Source organism: Ictidomys tridecemlineatus, chromosome 11, assembly GCF_052094955.1.
Source record: "Ictidomys tridecemlineatus isolate mIctTri1 chromosome 11, mIctTri1.hap1, whole genome shotgun sequence".
Lineage (NCBI taxonomy): Eukaryota > Metazoa > Chordata > Mammalia > Rodentia > Sciuridae > Ictidomys > Ictidomys tridecemlineatus.
The window spans coordinates 34,686,138-34,708,717 of record NC_135487.1 but is presented as its reverse complement, the minus strand read 5'-3'; the positions used below and the strand labels follow the sequence as shown (position 1 = coordinate 34,708,717).

General features: G+C 41.8%; 1 protein-coding gene across 2 annotated transcripts in view; it reads right to left on the bottom strand.

Moving 5' to 3' along the window:
• Cyp4x1 (cytochrome P450 family 4 subfamily X member 1) overlaps positions 1 to 15,542 on the bottom strand; it is a 58,039-nt gene extending 42,497 nt beyond the window's left edge. Inside the window, exon 1 of one of the 2 annotated variants that reach the window (XM_078026217.1) lies at positions 15,370 to 15,542. In XM_078026217.1, coding sequence (XP_077882343.1) covers positions 15,370 to 15,450 — 81 coding nt within the window. In that variant the 5' untranslated portion in view covers positions 15,451 to 15,542. The remainder of the gene's footprint in view (positions 1 to 15,369) is intronic. The other variant, XM_078026218.1, reaches the window with a different exon arrangement.
• Between the last annotated feature and the right edge of the window lie 7,038 nt (positions 15,543 to 22,580).

The window sequence follows — 22,580 nt, the reverse complement described above, 5'->3', positions numbered from 1 at the left end:
CTTTTCTTGGTGAACATTCCATTTGTCCAGTACAACTGTACACTATTTTTTTGTACTGATGTACCTTTCTAATTTTAGCTACTAGACTGTGAGGTCAGGAAATATTAGTTGAATGAGAAATCCTATAGGATATTTGGGGAAAGGATTGTTATTTCATCTTGCAAAAGAAGACACTGAGGACAGACCCATCCCAGGACCCAGCCCCAGGGCTTGGACCAGATGCCAACCAGCAGACCCACCCCAGAGTCTCCCATTGGGTTAGCAAGTACTATACACCACCTCCAGGACTCACACCCCCAAGACCAAACCTCCCATTCTAATAACCTTCACCATCCTCAAGGAGGAGATAGCAGCAAGTAACTGACAACCCCACCTATTGGATGAGAAGGGAAGCTGGAAAGATACTGATCTCCAACAAAAGCTATCCTTGTGTTTTTCTTCAAGATTTTTTTTCTCTCTCTCTTCTCCCGCCCTCACACCCCCAACATTTGTGAAACCAAGTACTTTTCAATAATTAGGCTACTGAGAATTGGGCTGTCTGAATAATATATTACAGTGGTGCTCTATATTCTTTTATCTCCTATTTTTACTTTTCATAATATTCATGTTTGTCTGTTTGTTTTTTTACTGTACTGTCTGGCCACTTAATTATCTCTCCAAAATTACTTTCTCTCTCTTCTCCTGCTACTAACCAGTTTCTTAGATTATAGATTCTATTTCACACTTTCTAAGATCTTTAATTACTCTATATCCTCACCCCCTACCCCCTTAACATCTCATCCTACACCTCACCCTTGGTTTTTTGTTCACCATCAGAAACTGTAGACCCTTTTGCAACCCCTACTGTTTATATTGTAGATAATAGTTGAACTCATCATTTCTGTATATTGTGACAAAACTGTAAACACCTTAAATAAGCAGTTATTTGGTTTAAAGTTGTATATTGTTTGTATTGGAATCTGTTCACATTGTTCTCCCCCTTAAAGGAGAGGTATTAGAAACCTTCAGGGACATACAAGCATATAGGGTAAAAACAATAATGCCTCAGATCCACAGTCCTAGAAGGGAAGACATACAAAGAATATGAAAAAACAAAGGAAGAAAGTGCCCCCCAACAATCCCAGATATTACATTATTAAAATGCATGGCCAGCACAAAAGAAGAAATGACAGAGAAGGAGTTCAGGATGTATATAATTAAAATGTTCTGTGAGTTAAAAAATGATATAAGAGAGCAAATATAGGCAGCAAAATATCATTTCAATAAAGAGCTACATAAGCAAATAAGGAAGCAAAAGATTACTTCAATAAGGAAATAGAGGTTCTGAAAAAGTACCAAACAGAAATCCTTGAAATGAAAGAAACAAAAAGCTAAATTAAAAGCTCAATAGAAAGCATCACCAAAAGATTAGATCACTTGGAAGACAGGACCTCAGACAATAAAGACAAAATATATAATCATGAAAAGAATGCAGACCACACACCGAGGATGATAAGAAACCATAAGTGGAATACTTAGAATTATGGGATAACATAAAAAGACCAAATTTAAGAGTTATTGGGATAGAGGAAAGCATAGAGTTCCAAACCAAAGGAATGAACAATTTATTCAATGAAATGATATCATAAAGTTTTCCAAACATGAAGAATGAAGTGGAAAATCAAATACAAGAGGCTTACAGGACACCAAATGTACAAAATCACAGCAGATTCACACCAACGAACATTATAATAAAAATGTCTAACATACAGAATATGGAGAGAATTTTAAAAGCCACAAGAGAAAGAAATCAGATTACATATAGGGGTAAACCAATTAGGGTATCTGCAGATTTTTCAACCCAGACCCTGAAAGCTAGAAGATCCTGGAACAACATATACAAGCTCTGAAAGAAAATGGATGCCAACCAAGAATCTTATATCCAGCAAAACTGAGCTTTAGTTTTGGTGATGAAATAAAAACCTTCCATGATAAACAAAAGTTAAAAGAATTTGCAACTAGAAAGCCTGCACTACAGAACATCTTGGCAAAATATTTCATGAGGAGGAAATGAAAAACAACAATGAAAATCAGCAAAGGGAGGTATTACAATAAAGGAAAAACCAATCAAAAGAAAAACCAAGTCAAGTTAAATACCAAAAATAAACAAAAATGACTGGGAATATAATCATGTCTTAATAATAACCTTGAATGTTAATGGCCTAAACTCACCAATCAAAAGACATAGACTGGCAGATTGGATTTTTAAAAAAGACCCAATAATATTCTGCCTTCAAGAGACTCATCTCATAGGAAAAGACATCCACAGACTGAAGGTGAAAGGTTGGGAAAAATCAGACTACTCACATGGACTCCAGAAACAATCAGAGATTTCCATCCTCATATCAAATAAAGTACATTTCAAGCCAAAGGTAATCAAAGTGGATAAAGAAGGACATTTCATACTGCTCAAGGGAACCATACACCAACAGGACTTAACAATTATAAATATATACACTCCCCTAATTGGAGCATCTACATTCATCAAACAAACTCTTCTCAAGTTCAAGAGTCAAATAGACCACAACGCAATAATTCTGGGTGACTTTAACACTCCTCACTCACCACTGTATGCATCTTCCAAAGAAAAGCTAAACAAAGAAACTATAGAACTCAATAATATAATCAATAATTTAGATTTAACCAACAAACATAGAATATTTCATCCTTCAATGAGCAAATACACTTTCTACTCAACAGCACATGGATCCTTCTCTAAAATAGACCATATATTATTCCACAAAGCAATATTTAGCAAATACAAAGAAATAGAGATAATACCCTGCATTCTACCTGATTACAACAGAATAAAATTAGAAATCAATGATAAAATAAAAATTGAAGCTACTCCAATACCTGGAGACTAAATAATATATATTGAATGAAAAATCAGTTGCAAAAGACATCAAAGAAGAGACTAAAAATTCTTAGAGGTAAATGAGAACATTGATACAACATATCAAAATCTCAGAGATACTATGAAAACAGCTCTAAGAGGAAAGTTCATTGCATGGAGCTCATTCCTTAAAAGAAGAAAAAGTCATGTTTATACAAACAGCCATACTAGTGTCTGTTGTATTCTGTATAAATGTGGCTGCATAATCAAAGTGATACTGCAATGTGTACATATGGAAAAAAAAAGAATTCATTTTTCATTTGAATCAAATGTATGATATGTCAAGATCACTGTAATGTTTTGAGCAACTAATAAAAAATTAAAAAAGAAACCCCCCGAAAAAAGAAAATGTCAACAAATAAATGACCTAACATTACATCTCAAAGCCCTAGAAAAAGAAAAACAAATCAACACCAAAAGCAGTAGAAGACAGAAAATAATTAAAATCAGAGCTGAAATCAATGACATTGAAACAAAAGAAACAATTCAAAAAATTGACAAAACAAAAAGTTGGTTCTTTGAAGAAAATAAATAAAATTGATAAACCCTTAGCCATGCTAATGAAGAGAGGGAGAGAGAAAGCTTAAATTACTAACATCTGTGATGAAAAAGGAAATATCATGCTAGACACTACAGAAATACAGAAGATAATTAGAAATTATTTTGAAAATTTTTACTCCAATAAAACAGAGAATATTGAAGGCACTGACAAATTTCTTGAGTCATATTATTTGCCCAAACTCAATCAGGATGATACACAATTTAAACAGATCAATTTCAAGCAATGAAATAGAAGATGCCATCAGAAGCCTACCAACCAAGAAAAGCCCAGGACAAGATGGATACACAACTGGGTTCTATAAGACCTCCAAAGAAGAATCAATATCAATACTCCCGAAATTATTTCATGAGATAGAAAAAGAAGGAGCACTTCCAAACTCACTCTATGAGGCCAATGTCACCCTGATTCCAAAATCAGTCAAAGACACATCAAAGAAAGAAAACTTCAGATCAATATCTCTAATGAAAATAGATGCAAAAATTCTCAATAAAATTCTGGCAAATCAAATACAAAAACATATCAAAAATATAGTGTACCATGATCAAGTGGGTTCATCCCAGGGATCCAAAGTTGGTTCAACATATGAAAATCAATAAATGTAATTCATCACATTAATAAGCTTAAAGATAAGAACCATATGATCATCTCAATACAAGCATAAAAAAACATTTGACAAAATACAGCACCTCTTAATGTTTGAAACAATAGAAAAAACTAGAGATAATGGAAACATATTTCAACATCATAAAAGCTATCTGTGCTAAGCCCCAGGTCAATATCATTCTAAATGGAGAAAAATTGAAAGCATTACTTCTAAAAAAACAGGAACAAGACAGGAATGTCTTCTTTCACCACTTTTATTTAACATAATTCTTGAAACACTAGCCAGAGCAATTAGACAGATGAAAGAAATTAAAGAGATATGAATAGAAAAAGAACTCAAATTAGCACTATTTCCCTACAATATGATTCAATAACTTAGAAGACCTCCCCGCAAAATTCCACCAGAACACTTCTAGAACTAATAAATGAATTTGGCAAAGTAGCAGGATATAAAAACAACACTCATAAATCAAAGGCATTTCTGTACATCAGTGACAAATCTTCAGAAAGAGAAACTAGGAAAACTATCCCATTTACAATAGCCTCAAAAAATTGAAAATAGTTGGGAATCAACTTAATGAAAGGGGTGAAAGACCTCTGCAATGAAAACTACAGAATACTCAAGAAAGAAATTAAAGAAGATCTTAGAAGTTGGAAAGATTTCCCTTGTTCTTGGATATGCAGAATTAATATTGTCAAAGTGACTATACTACCAAAGCACTATACAGATTCAATGAAGTCCCAATCAAAATTCCAATGATATTCCTCATAGAAATAGAAAAAGCAGTCATGAAATTCATCTGGAAAAATAAGAGACCCAGAATAGCTAAGGCAATCCTTAGCAAGAAGAGTGAAGCAGGTAACATCACTATACCAGACTTTAAACTATACTACTGAGCAATAGTAACAAAGACAGCATGGTATTGGCACCAAAATGGACTGGTAGACCAATGGTACAGAGTAGAGGACACAGAGACTAACCCACGTAATTACAATTATCTTATATTAGACAAAGGTGCCAAAAACATATATTGGAGAAAGGATAGTCTCTTCTACAAACAGTGCTGGGAAAACTGGAAATCCATATGCAACAAAATGAAATTAAGCCCCTATCTCTCACCATGCGCAAAACTCAACTCAAGTTGGATCAAGGACCTAGGAATTAAATGAGAGACCCTGTGCCTAATAAAAGAAAAAGTAGGCCCAAATCTTCACCAGGTTGGATTAGGCCCTGGCGTTCTTAATAAGACTATAGAGCAAGAATTAAAATCAAGAATCAATAGATGGGGTGGATTCAAACTAAAATACTTTCTCTCAGCCAAAGAGGTGAATAGAGAGCCTACAGAATGGGAACAAATTTTTACCATACAAATATCAGATACAGCACTAATCTCTAAATATATAAAGAACTCAAAAATCTTAACATCAAAAATCAAATAACACAATCAATAAATGGGCCAATGAACTGAACAGACAGTTCTCAGAAGAGGATATCCAATCAATCAAAAAAAAAAAAACTTTAACATCTCTAGCAACTAGAGAAATACAAATCCAAACTACTCTAAGATTTTGTCTCACTCCAGTCACAATGGCAGCTATTGAGACTATAAACAATAAGTGCTGGCGAGGATGTGGGGAGAAAGGCACACTCATACATTGCTGTTGGGACTGTAAATTGGTGCAACCAATCTGGAAAGCAGTATGGAGATTTCTTGGAAAATTTGGAATGGAATTACCATTTGACCCAGCTATCCCAGTCCTTATTCTATACCCAAAGGACTTAAAGACAGCATACTGTAGTAACACATCCACATAATGTTTACCACAGCATAATTCACAATAGCTAAATTGTGGAACCACTCTAGATACCCTTTAGTAAATGGATGGATAAATAAACTGTGGTATTTATACACAATGGAATACTATTCAGCATTAAAAGAGAATAAAATCATGGCATTTGCAGGTAAATGGATGAAGTTGGAGAATATGATGCTAAGTGAAGTAAGCCAATCCCCCAAAACCAAAGGCTGAATGTTTTCTCTGATATGGGGATGATGATCCATAATGGGGATGTGGGGAAAGAATGGGCGGAATGGAAGAACTTTAGATCGGGCAAAAGAGAGAGAGAGAAAGGGAGGAGGTAGTAGGTTAGGACAGACAGTGGAATGAGATGGACATCATTACCCCAAGTACATGTATGAAGACATGAGTGGTGGGACTCTGCTTTGTGTACAACCAGAGACATGAAAAATTGTGCTCTATGTGTATACTATGAATTGAAATGCATTCTGCTGTCATGTATAACAAATTAGAATAAATAAGTAAATAAAATTTGAAAAAAAGTCAGTGAGGCTCAGAGAGGATAAGCTCCTGGCTACATATGAGTAGATATGAAAAGACCCAGGGAACATTTTGGAAGCAGGTGGAGCAGGGATTTTGGGAGTCCAACAAAGAAGGGTTCTAACATTATCTTGGACTCTCAGTGCCTCATTTCCCTTGACCACATCATTTACCCTGTCTAATCAGTTTCTCATCACTGAAATCATGGTACTGGTACAAGCGGTCACACCCACTGAACATTTGGTAATCTGGATTAAGATTTCCTTGAAGTTGGGGCTTTTGTTTGTTTTTCTTAAAGGTTCGCCCCATCAATTAGCCTCCTGCTTGGCACATAATAGGTACTTACTAAATATTTGTGAACAATACAGAGAAAGTGAAGTGTGTGTGTGTGTGTGTGTGTGTGTGTGTGTGTGTGTGTGTGTGTGCATGTGTGTATGCGTGCGGGTATGTGCATGCATTACCACTGTCAGCTGCTAAAGCTTTGCTCTCACTGACTCCCAAGGTGGATCAAGAAGGTTAATCAACTCTGGACTTTGAGGTTGAGCTTGGTCCTTACCCTTCTTATCCCACAGGTAGGTAGGACAATCACCCCAAATCATTAGCAGTGGGGGTCAGAAGTCAGTGACACTGGGGTACAGTGAGTGACCCAGAAGCTGCTGCTCCATGAGCATCTCTGCATTGAGCCCTTCCAAATTCATGAACATCATCTCTGGGCTCCTTCTTGCTTGGCCTGCTTCTGCTGCTGTTCAAAGCAGCCCATCACTAATTGCATAGGTGAGGCCGCTCAAAGCCCGCCAACACTTCCTATTTGGCCCCACCCACTGGCTCTTTGAACATAACTGGCTCTTTGAGCATAGGAAGGTGGGTAAGGGGAGTAGAAGGCTTGGGGCTCTTAAAGCCTGGGCAGCAAGTCCACAGGACAGACTTTGGCATGAGGAGCACATAACCTCCAAGGAGTATCCATCTTACCTCTCAGGTGAGGCTTTTCTATCATGCTGTTACTCAGCTCTGTCATACACTCCTTCCTCAAGAAGACCTGACTTCACCTATGAAGGGCTGGGATTGATTCTTTCCAAGTCTCTTTCTTTCCAGGCTGAGCACTTCTAGTTCTCTCAGCTGTTCTCAAAGAACCAGGCTTTCCGATGTTTCCCTGCCCCAGTCTCTCAACGATGTCCTCTGTGCCTGGTCCTGTGCTTCCCTGGGTGCACGGATATCAGTGTGATGCAATTCCCTTCCCTGTGGGATATGTTGTATGTGGTGACATTGGATGTGAATTGTAGGAGGTGTCAGAACACAGGAAAAGAGCTTGTTCTGCCAGGGTGGGTGGGTGATGTTGAGGCAGGAGAAAGAGTTAAAATGAAGAGGGAGGAAACTTGAACTCCTTCAAAATCCCAGCAGAGCTGAGAGACTACAGACACAAGATAGGCCACATCAAGGTCAGGCTGACTCCTGCATAAGCAGGAAAAAAAATGGTAGCGAGACATCTGCCATCCAGTACCTGGAGCCCCATCAAAAAAGAGGGCCATGATAACCTGATGGGACCATGAACACGTGAAGAACTTGTGGTTGCTGAGCACCTTACCCAAAATTTGGTAGGGGGCTAGCTCCCTTAACTCTGTAGATTCATATAAACTTCTAGACAATGGCCACTCAGAATATACCTCTCTTAGGGCCCCTCTGCTTTTGGGAGATCTGCTTTCTTTCTTAACATTACTCTAATAAATCCTGTTACTTTGCCCTTGTGTCTGTGGATTTCATTCTTTGAATTTGGGAGACAAAGAACCCAACCCCAGGCTCTGTGATAAAATGTCGAGTAGACTTCCACCATGCGACCAGCGCACTGGTTTCATGAAAGAGGTTCTTGGCATAAAAGCTAGCTAGCGAGATCGCAATAAACACACAGACTCAGTTACCTTTTTCTATGACCAGGTCCGAGAGACGGCTCTCCCTCTGAACTCCTACCTCGAACCACCCGGTAGGGCAGCAGGGATTACTCAGGGCTAGCAGGAGAGAGAGAGAGAGAGAGAGAGAGAGAGAGAGAGAGAGAGAGAGAGAGAGAGAGAGAGAGAGAGAGAGAGAACGCCTTTTATTGGGGAACAAGAAATTCAGGGGAGAATTCCATCCAAAGAAGGTTGAGGGGGGCAGCACTCCAAGGTTAGGGTCAGTGATTGGCCCCAGGGTCAGTGCTCAGGCACATCCCCACATGGACAGGCTCTTGCACCAGGAGAGGGTCGGGAAAGCTGCGACACAGTTTAGCCAGAGCGCCTCACACCCAAACCGGGAGTTGCCCAGTCACGTGTGAGAATGGCTCCCCACAGTAGACCAACTAGCTGGGTTAGCCCAAGGCTGAAGGAATTTACAAAATGGGTGATTTTGAAACAGTAAAGGTCCTGGGCACACATGAGGGGAATTGTGGCACAGTGTCCTGCAGGTGAGGGGAACTGATGTTAGAATAGCCTCGTAAAAGAGATAGGTTTAGCTCTCTTCCCACCTAAGGTGCATGGTGAGCTCCTTGAACTCAAGAACCTCAGTGCCCAGAACAGAGCTGGGCATGATGTGTGGAGTCATAGAGGAAGAAGAGGAAAGAGCAGCCTGAGAGCCAGCAGGGGGACAGGGTCAACTCCCTGTTCTGCCAGCCCTGACGTGGTCACAGAGCTCAGTAAGGGGCAGCAGGGAGAGAAGCTCTGTAAGGGGTTGTGTGCTGACCACACTCAAGAGGAGGTGGAGGATATGAAGCTCATGCAGAGAGCTGAGGCTCTGACCCCCACAGTTCAGCAGAAACAGCTCCAAGTCCCTCACTTCTGCTGAAAGATCCAGAAATACGTCCCTGTGGTCATTTTACTCTCTAATCTCAAACCTTGAAATAAAAGATGATTTTTAAAGATTTGTCTTTCCACTGATATCAAATCCAAGAGGACCAGGAGTTGCAATACATTCTGATATGGCACCTAATTTCTGTTCTCAAGACTAAAAGGCTCAGGGGTCACTCCAGTTAAACTGGGCTAACTGGGCTGCACAAAATAGCCACGCAAGAGACACAAATACCTTTTTCTTTGGGGTCGCTGTGACGGCTTCTCTGACCTTAAGGGTCTGCAGAAAGAGAGAGAGAGCGAGAGCATGCGCTGACCCCTTTTATTGAGGAGAAGTTTTTTAAATGAGGCAAGGGGTCAGGTTTCAGGGGGCTGAGTCTGTCTTCATGATGTCCACTGTCAGCAGGTTGACTGACACCTGGGTAGGCCACACCCAAGGGCACAGTAAGAGAAGGGGACACACGCAAGGCACTTCCATGGAAGATTCTATCCTAAACAGGGCAAAGGGTTATATTACAAAGGAACAGGTGAGCCTAGCTTCACCCATGGGGCTGTAGCAAGACACACCCATGCACGAGACACCGACCCTCGCACCCAAGAAGGGTGGGGAAAGCTCCGCCACATTTCTGTGTCTGAGAGCCTCAGCACCCAGCAGGGTAGTGTAACTCAGTCCCATGTAAGGTTGGCCTCCCACAATATAGGTAGATGGGTTCCCAAGTGCCTGCCCACCGTGGTTCTTGGGGAGCAAAGTGCGCTTCCTGACTACCTGAGGGTGATACTGGGGAGATCAGGTGAGAGTGAAACCCCATCTCAGCAGTTTTCATCTCTTCCCTTTGGAGAACATGTCCTGGGTCTGTGAAAGTCTTGAAAAAAAAGTGACAATTCATTAATCAATACCTAAAAAAATCGATTTGTCATTCTCCCTGGACACAACCTAGCATATCAATAATATTTACTGGACATGTAAAACAGCTGAGTGAGCTGGATTTTTTTTTTTTGCCTTTTCCCCACTTTTTTAGAAAAACAGTCTGAGGCAATCTATTAGGTACATTGTCCTGTAACTGAAAAACAAACCTCATATCCATGTGGACTTTGGTTTGAAACCACATCTAAGGATGTGGGGAAAAGGGTACAGGATGTGGGGAAAAGGGTACAGGATGTGAGGAAAAGGGTACTCTTGTACATTGCTGGTGGGACTGCAAATTGGTGCAGCCAATTTGGAAAGCAGTATGGAGATTCCTGGGAAAGCTGGGAATGGAACCACCATTTGACCCAGCTATTCCCCTTCTCGGACTATTCCCTGAAGACCTTAAAAGAGCGTACTACAGGGATACTGCCACATTGATGTTCATAGCAGCACAATTCACAATAGCTAGACTGTGCAACCAACCCAGATGCCCTTCAATAGATGAATGGATAAAAAAATGTGGCGTTTATACACAATGGAGTATTACGCAGCACTAAAAAATGACAAAATCATGGAATTTGCAGGGAAATGGATGGCATTAAAGCAGATTATGCTAAGTGAAGCTAGCCAATCCCTAAAAACAAATGCCAAATGTCTTCTTTGATATAATGAGAGCAACTAAGAATAGAGCAGGGAGGAAGAGCAGGAGGAAAAGATTAACATTAAACAGAGACATGAGGTGGGAGGGAAATAGAAAAGGGAAATTGCATGGAAATGGAGGGAGACCCTCATTGCTATACAAAATTACATATAAGAGGTTGTGAGGGGAATGGGAAAAAAAAACAAGGAGAGAAATGAATTACAGTAGATGGGGTAGAGAGAGAAGATGGGAGGGGAGGGGAGGGGGGATAGTAGAGGATAGGAAAGGTAGCAGAATACAACAGTTACTAATAGGGCATTATGTAAAAATGTGGATGTGTAACTGATGTGATTGGGGTAAAAATGGGAGTTCATAACCCACTTGAATCTAATGTATGAAATATGATATGTCAAGAGCTTTGTAGTGTTTTGAACAACCAATAAAAAAAGAAACCTCTAATTTTCCCCTGTTTACGTAATGAAATAACTAAGCCATTGTTCATTATATATATATATATATATATATATATATATATATATATATATATATATATATATAAACACAAGGATCTGTGACAAAAGTGAGATTTTGACCCATGCCTTAAGTCAAGCTCTAATTTCTGACCAGATCCACCCTGTCCCAGCCACAGATCCCTGATCCCTAACATGGATGAAAGCCTGGCTGCTATGTCATCCTTCAAAGGCCTGCAGGTCACAGGAGCTGTAAGACAGAAGTTTTAGTGAATCTTCACCCAGAACCCATAAGGCCTCCCAGTTAGACCTTCCCATTTCTAGTATGTTCTGCCTCCCTTCTTGGGATTAATTGGCCTTTCCCATGTGAGGAATGCCTTTTATGGTAATGAGAGGATCTATAAACTGACCTCCAGTGGCCTATGAGCACACAGCTTTTGTCCCCTCCTTCTGTTTTCTCTCCTTTAACAGACTCAGCTAAAATGAGCTGGCCACGATCCCTCAGGCAGAGCCGGCCCCCCTGTGTGTGCAGGGGCTGGGTATACTCATTTGGCATAATTCCCTAGTTGACTGTTTGTGAGTCCAGATTATATAGGGTGTCAGGTGCTATATAGGGGATTACTTGTGCCAGTGTATTGGGGGTGTTGAATAAGATCCATCCCAGCACATTCAACAGGAGCTCCATGAATTGTGCTCCTGAGTGGAGGTCTCACCTGCATCAGATGTGGTTGGATTCCCACCCTGCCCACACCCCTACCCCCACCAGCATCTTGAGCTCTACAGGGCACCCAGATTATGACAGTGGCTACATGCACCTATTGGCAGTTTGCTGTCTGCTCTGCTTGGTAACTGCTGTCCTGGGACAGAGCAAGTGATCAGGCAGAGGCTCAGCTGCAGGACAAGGGAGAGCTGGAGGAAGAGGGGGTTGGATTTCCAGGACATCCTCCTGCTCACCAAAGTGAGTATGTAGGAAAGAAGCCTGAGGCTTTGCCCAGGAGCAATGGGAGGGACAAACCCTGCTCTCTCAGCCATACACTCCCCAGATGGAGAATGGGAGCAGCCTGTCTGATGAGGACCTGCGTGCCGAGGTGGACACCTTCATGTTTGAGGGCCATGACACCACAGCCAGTGCTATCTGCTGGATCTTCTATGCTCTGGCCACACACCCTGAGCATCAGCAGAAGTGCAGGGAGGAGGTCCAGAGCCTCCTGGGGGACGGAGCCTCCATCACCTGGTGAGTGAGAGCTCAAGAGGTGGGAGAGCCCTGCCTCTGGTAGGGGCAAGCTGCTGATCTGCCCAGGCCCTCAGGATGGCCTTCACTTCAGTGACTACCTGGGCCAGATACCCTAGGCCATCATGTGCATCAAGGAGGCCCTGAGGCTCCATCCATCAGTACCAGCTGTGAGCCGAGAACTTAGCAAAACCTGTCACCTTCCCTGATGGATGTTCCTTACCCCAAAATATGTGCTTCCCAGACTCACTCACCTAGACTCTCCCAAGGGACCAAGGAGGATTTGAATGTGCTTTACCAGTTCTGAAACTCGCTGGGTCTCCCTTTATTGATATGGCAAAGGAGTCTTACTTTGAAATTAGGATGCGTCTTATGAAAGACTGAGCTTTACTTCAGCCAAAGCTCAGCAAATGAATGTTTACCTATGTATCTGTCCCCAAAACTTTATCCTAACATTTCATTCCTGAAGAGGTGGAGGATAGAGAGAGAAACAAGCAAGGGCAGAAAGGGAAGTGGGCCTTCCTTATGGTGTCAAGTGAAATGAGGGGGATCAGGAAGTCCTGTGTCGTGAGTCCGATGTGGTGCAGTCTCTGAAGAGCCCTGATGACCGGAGATGACACCCTTGCTGTGGGAGGAAGCCACCAGTTGAAACATTCACCATTGCGTATGTTCTCAGTCCTGCCACATTCTAGCTGTGCAAACTTACACAGAATGATTAATTTTCTGAGACTCAAGGATCTCATTTGAAAAGTGAGAATGAATAATGTCTTCTTTGGAGGGTGCTCCTGAGTATTGGGGTAAGTTCATGTACATTCTCCAAAATCTCTTGGAAGGCATTTGATGAATGTGCATTGTCTTTTTAATTAGCACAGTCCAGAAGGCTCTGATAATTGCTTCCTTTTCATTCCTGAGTTGGTAGTTTTCTGTTCCTTTTCCATTCCAAGGTGTTTTGCCAAACCCAGCCGGTCTCCCTCTAACAGGACCACCTTGATCAAGATGATGATGATTTATGGTCCCAGGCTCTTTCTCTGTGCAGGTCTCCTGCTGGCTGAGAGGCCAATCCGTCTCTCACTGTCTCCTATCTGCTTCACAAGTATCACAGTCACACTCTTTCACTGACACCCTTCACCACAACCCAAAGGCATGGCCAAAGCCAGAGATAAGAGGACCCTGGGAAGAAGGTAGGAGAGGAATTCTCTGGGACCAACACTTCCTCCTTCTCCCACCTCTGGGCATTCTGTGCCTTCATGGGTTGAAAGCAGGGACTTGACCCCCTACCTGTCCTGGCCTTAGTGCTCTCCCTGCAGATGTTTAACCCTTCTCCTTTTGCATCTGATTCTGCTAGACCCAGCCCCTCTTTCCCGCCTTCTCAGGAGGATTAAGGTGAGGTGTCCTCCATGTGGTCACGCAGGATGAGATGGAGAACCAGGGAGTCTATGGTCACATCCTTCTATAATTCCTTGTGTTTCTTTGTGACATCTTTAGTATGCCACTATTGTTGGTGTTTGCTGGAAGCAGGCATCATGTGGGTGTCTCTGAGTACCAAAGTAGCATTCCAGGGCCTACCATGGAGAGTTTGTTCCACCCGCCCTTTCCAATGGTCATCTAAAATCAATGTCAGTGAACAATTCAAATTTCAGGATATTTTGGTGTTTTTCCTCACTGCTGGAGTATGGATTTTCAGAATGAGTTTTTGTCATGTAAACTAATCTTCCTGTGTTTCTTTTTATCAATTTACAGATGTCATAAAGGATGGATTTCTCTCTTTTCCTACTTTGTCAATGTAGCCCACCACCTTTTCTGTTTAATTCCCTGGTTGGCCACTACAATTTATCATTGAAATATTTCCATATATTTAGAAGAATCATACAGGCCTTTCTGGTCCTATTACCGAAGCCATGCATGTGAGAGTTTTCAGCCCATTGTAGAAGGTTGAACACCAGTGAATGTTGTCTCACAGTTTTAGCTTCTGGCTCAAAAAATATTTCACTGCATGTTACTCATTACATAGATCTACTTTCCTAGTCAGCAAAATTCTGCATGTGGAGAGGGATCTCTACGCCATAGTGTCATGGCCCACCTAGTAGAACACTGGTAAGAATGAGGATGCGAAACTGCCTCTGGAGAAACCCATTATTTAGTTGACACAGAGCACACGTCATGTGTACTCCCAAATACACCTGAAATAGTTGTTGAGCTGGATAGGACCAGTTCAAAAGAGCTGCTGAGAAAACCCACCAAGGCTGCAAGAATCAGCCTGAGAAATACACATTACCATGAACCTAGTAAATAATTAATAGAAGTCAATAATTCTGTGAATTCTACAATTTCAAGCCAACCTTCACAGAACCAGTATTAAATGGTTTATCTTTATCCTAGAGAATCCATCTCTCTAGGATAAAGTTTTTCCTGGGGTTGAGAACTACCTCTTAGACATTAACTATAAATCATGGGTGCTACCATTTGAGGGCAGGAGAATATTAGCTCAATTACTAGCTAGAAATGCTTATCCTTCATTTTTCCACTGCATTCCAATTTATTTTTGAAGTTCAACTAAATTAATTCACACACAAAAGAAATTAAGTGAATGTTTTTCTATGCTATATTGTGCTCAAAGATAGAAACACAGAGATACAGGATTCTATCCAAGTTCAGCAACAAAAGTAGAAGGGTGTTGTATAGGATGAGACACCAACATTTGAGACAGACATGATTCCTTTCTTCATTTTTTTCTAGTCTCCATTCACTCACTGAGAAGCATATGGAAGGTTTTATGTCTCGGGCACTGTTGGAGGCCCTGGACTGTGGTGTGTCTATTTTAATCACCTTTTTGCTGCTGTGACTAAAAGACCTGACAAGAAAAATGTTTACTTCAGTGCTCACGGTTTCAGAGGTCTCCTCCGTAGATAGCTGGCTCCATTCCTTGGGGCTTGGGAGGAGGCTGAACATCATGGCTGAAGAGTACGGTGAGAGAAGTGGCTCACATGATGATCAGGAAACAGAGAGAGACTCCACTCACCAGATACAAATATTTACCCCAAAGGCATGCTCTCAATGCCCACCTCCTCCAGCCACATCCTACCTGCCTTCAGTTACCACTCAGTTAATACTGTCATGGGATTAATCCACTGATTGGGTTAAGGCTCTCAAAACCCTATCATTTCTCCTCTAAATCTTCTTGCATTGCCTCACACACACACACACACACACACACATGAGCTTCTGGGGGATACCCCATATCCAAAACATAATGGTGTCCTTGAATAAAGCAGGGATGGCAGCTTAGGGGCCTGGGAGGGAGAGGGACAGGCAGCAGAGAGGTGAGAGCCAGCTGGCCACTGGTCTGAATGGTGAGGATATTCAGGCAGAGGTGAAGGGAGGGCAATTTCAGTGATTCCCATAGCAGGAGCTGAGCTAGGAAGGGGGACTGGAGAGACAAGATGTGGTTGAGGCAGCAGTTCACAGCAGATGTGGAGGGAGCTGAGCCATTTGGACACTCTCCAACCTGCTGAAGGGAATGGTGTATGAGCGTTTGGGAAGGGGAGTCAGGGAGACCCCAGAAGTGCAGGTGAGGGGGACTGAAGGTTGACAAAAAATTCCTCTTTCCCACCAATTTGGAGGATTGAGATGGAGAATTCCCAGGGATCACCATGTCCCACTACATGGTGATCCCTGGGAATGTGGTACCCTCCCCCAACCCATGTGACCCTACAAATGTTTTACCCACTGGTAAACTAGAAACTTAGTGGAGCAGTGAATTATCCAATAATTAATTCTCGATGATTCGTATGATTGGACACTGTCCGTCTGAGTGCGATGGTGTGCTCACAGAGATTTTATGCCCATCAGAGCAGAAATAGCATCAGGGTTAGCACAAAAAAATGTGGGAGGCCTTGTCAAAGGTCTGGAGATTGCGAACAATGGTCTGAAGTAGAGGTTTGAGTGGCCTGTAAAGACGGCGTTAGCTAGACCCCATAAAGCAGCCCCTGCATGACCAGCTCCAGGCTATGACTTAGGGGCCAATGCCTGTCCAGATCAGAATGGGGCCTGAGGCCACTTCTCTTTCACTGTCCCTGCCTGACCTAGGCACGGCATTGGAAGCAATTTTCCATGAATGAGGTGAATGAAGGTGGCTGTGGCCCTGACCCTGCTCCACTCTGAGCTGCTGCCAGATCCCACCAGGTTCCTTTCCCCTTGGCACACTTTGTGCTGAAGCCCATGAGTGGGATCCACCTGCATCTCAAGAAGTTCCAATAATACTGGTGAGGCCAAGGACAAGCTCTGAGGGCCTCCTGCTGCTACCTGTCACCAGCTCTGGTCCCTGACTGTTGCCCCAACATCTTGCTTTCTATCTTTTTACCTGCCCTTCTCCCACCTGCCTGCTCTCCTGCCCCCTGTCCTCCTGTCTGCTGGTCCTCTGTCTCTCACCTACCTCCAGGCTCTCTACCTGCATCTCTTTATAACTCTCACCCTCCTGCCTGTATCTCTATCTCCTGGTCACCTGCCTGCCTACCACCCTGTCTGTCCTTTACCGATCATTTTCCCTTGTGCTGTTTGTTTGTCCATCTATGAGTTTCCTACTGTTGCTCTAAAAAATGACAACAATCTCAGTGGCTTTGCATGACAGAAATCTAGTTCCTTATGGTTCTGAAGCTCAAAGTTCTAACATGGGTTTCCTTGAGATGCATCCAAGGTGATTGTGCTGTAACTACATATCCAGGGCAGTAGTGTGCCTCTTCCTTTTGTCATTTCCATTACTTAGAGCTGCTTTGCTGGGCTTCAGGACCCATGGTCAATATTCAAATGCTGCAACACCTTTAAATCTCTCTTCTTCTGTCCTTACATTAAATCTCTAACACAAGGACCTTTGTGATTACAATGTGTCCACTATGATAATATAGGACATCATAATCATTCTCCCAGGTTGAGGATGTGTACATTGTGTGAGCCATATTCAGCCTAACACATTCCTTTCTATCACCCAATTTTTGTATCTGTGTCTCTCCTGTACATCTCTTACCCAATCCTCTTCAATTTCCCTCCCTCCTGCAACAACATTCATGAAGTTGAAAAAATAACAAAACATTCACGAAGTTGGATGAATTGCCCTATCTTCCCTTGGAAGAAGATGGAGGAAAAAGATGGACAATTGGGAAAAGAGAAGAGACAGGTCACTACAGAGGAAGGAGGAGGAGATGAGATCTGCTTTGTGGTGCCAGGAGCCTGCTTCACCAGATGCAGCCCACCCACTCCAAGTCACCTTGTTCATAGGATCCCTGATGCCCCACACCTGCCTACTGGTTGAGGGCTCCATGAAACCTCAGCTTTTTGACAAGGTCTCTTCCCTAGAAATTCAGAAGGAAAAGTTCATACTTGTTAGGGAAAGAAAGCAGAATTCAAACAACAATAAGTGTTGGCGAGGATGTGGGGAAAAAGGCACACTCATACATTGCTGGTGGGACTGCAAATTGGTGCAGCCAATATGGAAAGCAGTATGAAGATTCCTTGGAAAACTGGGAATGGAGCCACCTTTGACCCAGCTATTCCTCTCCTCGGTCTATACCCAAAGGACTTAAAAACAGCACACCACAGGGACATAGCCACATCAATGTTTATAGCAGCACAATTCACAATAGCTAAAATATGGAACCAATCTAGATGCCCTTCAGTAGATGAATGGATTAAAAAAGTGGCATATATACACAATGGAATATTACTCAGCAATAAAAATCATGACATTTGCAGGTAAATGGATGACGCTGGAGAAGATAATGCTAAGTGAAGTTAGCCAATCCCCCCCAAACAACTGCCAACTGTTTTCTCTAATATAAGGGGACTGACTCACAGTGGGGTAGGGAGGGGGAGCATGGGAGGAATAGAAGAACTCTAGATAGGGCAGAGGGATGGGAGGGGAAGGGAGGGGGCATGGGGTTAGAAATGATGGTGGAATGTTATAGACATCATTATCCAAAGTACATGTATGAAGACATGAATTGGTGTGAATATACTTTGTATACAAACAGAGATATGAAAAATTGTGCTCTATATGTGTAATAAGAATTGTAATGCATTCTGCTGTCATGTATTTAAAAGATAAAATCAATTTAAAAAATTGTATTCAAGGACTAGTGTTCCTCACACTAGATTTTTTTCTAAATCATATTAAGTTAGAGACTTGAGCTGAGAAGGAGGGCCAGTTGGAGGTAACTGAAACCTGAGTGGCCATCCTGAGGGAGGAAGGCTTCACTGACCATGCTTACATCTGGTGATTGCCTGGGTGCTAAGGCTTCTTACCTGGGTTCTACTTCTTGTATCTGTTCCCTATATTCTTCCCATGTCCCTTCACTAAGAAGGAACCAGAGAGGGCAGATTGAACATGAACTGTCTGGTTCAAGGATGAAGCAAGGAGAGTGAGATGGGAGTGTCCTGGACAGGCTGAATGGCAGTCTTCAGGCATCAGGTGCGATAGGGGGGCTCATGCTGGCCATGCTCAGAGAGCAGAGGACAAAGGGGAGCTAATTACCATTATGACACTCAGTCCTGTGGAAGCAGGAGGAGCTGCACATGACAGCAAGTGACAATGTCTGAGTCCCAGAGGTGGAGACCTGACCCTGACCCAAGAGCAGGAGAAGGTGGGCAAGAGGGAGAAATCTGAATGTCCACATGTAATGAGCGACTTCGGTACTTACCTCTTCCGTACATATAAAATAACCAAAATGGATTGGAGAGTTAAGAGAGCCCACAGAAGGGCAGAAAACGTTTTTAAGTCAAATGAAGATATATGAAGAACCCCAATTTAACAACAAAAACACAACCATCCCATGAAAAAAATAAGCACAGAACTTCAATAGACACTTCCTCTGAATAATATGGGTATATGGCCATTAGAAGGACAGGATGCTCAACATCACTTGTTGTTAAACTAATGATGTAAATCAAACCCATAATAAGATACCCCTTAGGGTGCATTAAATTAATTTTTAAGGAGAATAAGAATTTTTGGACAGAATGTGCACAGCTCTCATGGAACTCTTACCCATTACAGGTAAAGGTGAGCTGGTATAACCAATTAGGAAACAAGATAGAAACAATTAGGAAGAAAGAAAGTTATAAAAAGAATTACTGTAGGTTTCAGAAATTCCACTACCAGGTATTTATCCTAAATAGATATTGGTAAGTCAGTGTTCATGGAAGCATTGTTCATAAGAGTCATAAGGTGGAGTACACCTGAGTGTCTATCAAAAAATGAATGGATACCAAACATACAGCCTCTACATACAATAAGATATTATTGAGTTATAAAAAGGAATGAAATCTGATGTATGGTGTAGCACAAATGGCCTTGATCAGAGTCTGCTCAGCGAAATGAGCCAGCCACAAAAAGACACATATTATAAGCTTCCACTCAAGGGTATAGAATGGGAAATTTTATAAAGCCAACAATCAAACTAGAAAAAGTAGATTAAAGATTGCAAAGGAGCCAGATGTGGTGGTGCATGCCGTTAATCCCAGTGGCTTGGGAGGAGAATCACAAATTCAAAGCCAGCCTCAGCAACTTAATGAGGCCCTAGTGAGACCCTGCCTTAAAAAAAAAAAAAAAAAGAGAATGGGATGTGGCTCAGTGTTTAAGCATCCTTAGGTTCAATCTGGTCCCCAAACATATAGAAACAAAGCAAAGAAGAAAGAAAGAAAGGCGGGGGTGTGGGGTGGATGGATGGGGTGGTGGTGGAGAGAATGGGCATTTATAGTGTTCTGGTGCATAATTTCATAGTTATTTTGATCTTCATGCCTAATTTTAAATTTCTGGGAGCACCCTTATCTTGTTTTCATTTTGGTTGCTCACATGTGTGGATAATGAAGAGGGGTGGGTGGACAACCTCCCTTTGGGGAGTCCAGCCAGTTATTGTGGTTCTTTCTTGTGAAAAATTACACTAAAGATAATTTATGACCATTTTAGGGATCATTCTGACTCCCCAAACCTCTTCTTGGGACTTAATAATTGCCTCTCTGCACACACTGTCTCAAGCCTTAGCTGAAATGTTCCCATCCTCTAGTTAGCCTTCACTGAGCAGACTTCGCCACCCCACACGGCTCCTCAGTGACTAACCTGATTCTGAGACAGGCAAGCTAGCTTTCAGTCTGCTGAGGTGAACAGACATAACAGAAAATTCGGAGTCAAAAAGTGATCTAGTCTTCAGGGCTATGGAATGAAGCAATCTCCAGGAGATGGGAGGCTGGGAAGTCAGCTCAGCCTTCTGAGGCAGAAGGAACAAGGACGGCAAAATCAAACCCAGAATGACAGTCTGCCCTGTTCTGAAAATGATATTTGGTGCCTTCCCAGGTGGCGGTGAGGGGGCAAACACCTGTGGAGCATACTCGCTAAAGTAACCGGAAGTCATCTTCACATTGTTAGCATGATAAAAACCACACTCCAAGAGGAGACTAAGATGCTAATGAGGCAGGCATTGCTTGAAGAGGCTTGATGAAGACAAATGTGGGTGCAACTAACCACCTCCACCCCTCCATGGGATAAAATCAAGGGACTGGGTTCCTGCCTACCCTCCAGATGCCATCCAAGCTGAACACCTTTGTCCTTTGAGCCAGCCTGACACTCTTGGTCAACACTACATCTCCCTCTTGCTTCTGCAGAAGCCTCCAGTGAAGAGCCATGGTCCTGTTACACTGTGCATGTGCCTGATTATTCTGGAAGAGAGCACAAGAACCCATCATGCCCGGAATACTTTGGTGTCCAACACCCACCCCTCTTCAGAGATCCCAATGGTGATCTCCAATGGCAGAGAGAGTTGACCTGGATCTACCTTTAACTGACCAATCTTTAGCATTTAATTGAATAAGTGAGCAATTCAGCCTTGCTAGGGTGAATCATAAACATCACATTCCACCCTTGGCAAGTTGTCATTTATATACATCTCCATAAACTTACTAAATTTGCAAATAAAGATTTGCTATATAACCTAAGAACTCTGAATGATGCCTTTATTAAAAAAATGGTTCTTTTTAGTTATACAAGACAGTAGAATTCATTTTGATATATTTATATAAGTATGGAATATATCTTATTTTAATAGGACCCCATTCTTGTGGGTGTACACAATGGTGGGATTCACTATGTTGTATTCATAAATGGACATAGGAAAATTATTTCAGATGTATTCCACTGTCTTTCCTTTTCCTATTCTCCTGCCTTTCCCTTCATTGCCTTTGTCTAATCTACTTGAATTTCCATTCTTTTCCAACCCTCCTTACTGTAGGTTAGCTTCCACATATCAGTGAAAACATTTGACTTTTGGCTTTTGGGGACTGGCTTATTTCACTTAGCATGATAGGCTCCAGACTCATTCATTTACTGGCAAATGTCATTAAGTCATTCTTCTTAATGGCTAAGTGATACTTCATTTGTGTGTGTGTGTGTGTGTGTGTGTGTGTGTGTGTGTGTGTGTGTATGTGTATGTGTATCTCACAGTTTTTTTTTTTTATCCATTCATCTATTGAAGGGCAAGGGCACCTAGGTTGGTTCCATAGCTTAGCTTTTTGTGAATCGTGCTACCATAAACATTGATGTGGCTACATCACTGTAGTATGCTGATTTTAAATCTTTTGGATATATACTCCATACCATTTTCTAGGGTGGTGGCGTTAATTAGCAGTCCCATCAACAATGTATAAGTACACCTTTTTCCCAAATTCTTGCCAACATTTATTATTAGTCTTGATAATTTCCATTCTGAATGGAATGAGATGAAATCTCAAAGTAATTTAGATTTATTTTCTCTGATTGCTAGAGATATAAAATATTTTTCCATGTATTTATTGACAATTTGTATTTCTTCATTTGAGAAATGTCTCTAGTTCTTTTACCCATGTATTAATTGGGTTATTTGGAATTTTGGTGTTAAGTTTTTTAGTTGTATATTCTCAATATTAATACCCTATCTGAGGAGCAGGTGGCAAAGATATTCCATTATGTGGGATCTCTCTTCACAGTCTTGATTCCTTTTCTGGGCACAAGTTTTTTAATTTGATGTCATTCCGCTTATTAATTTTTATTTTATTTCTTGTAC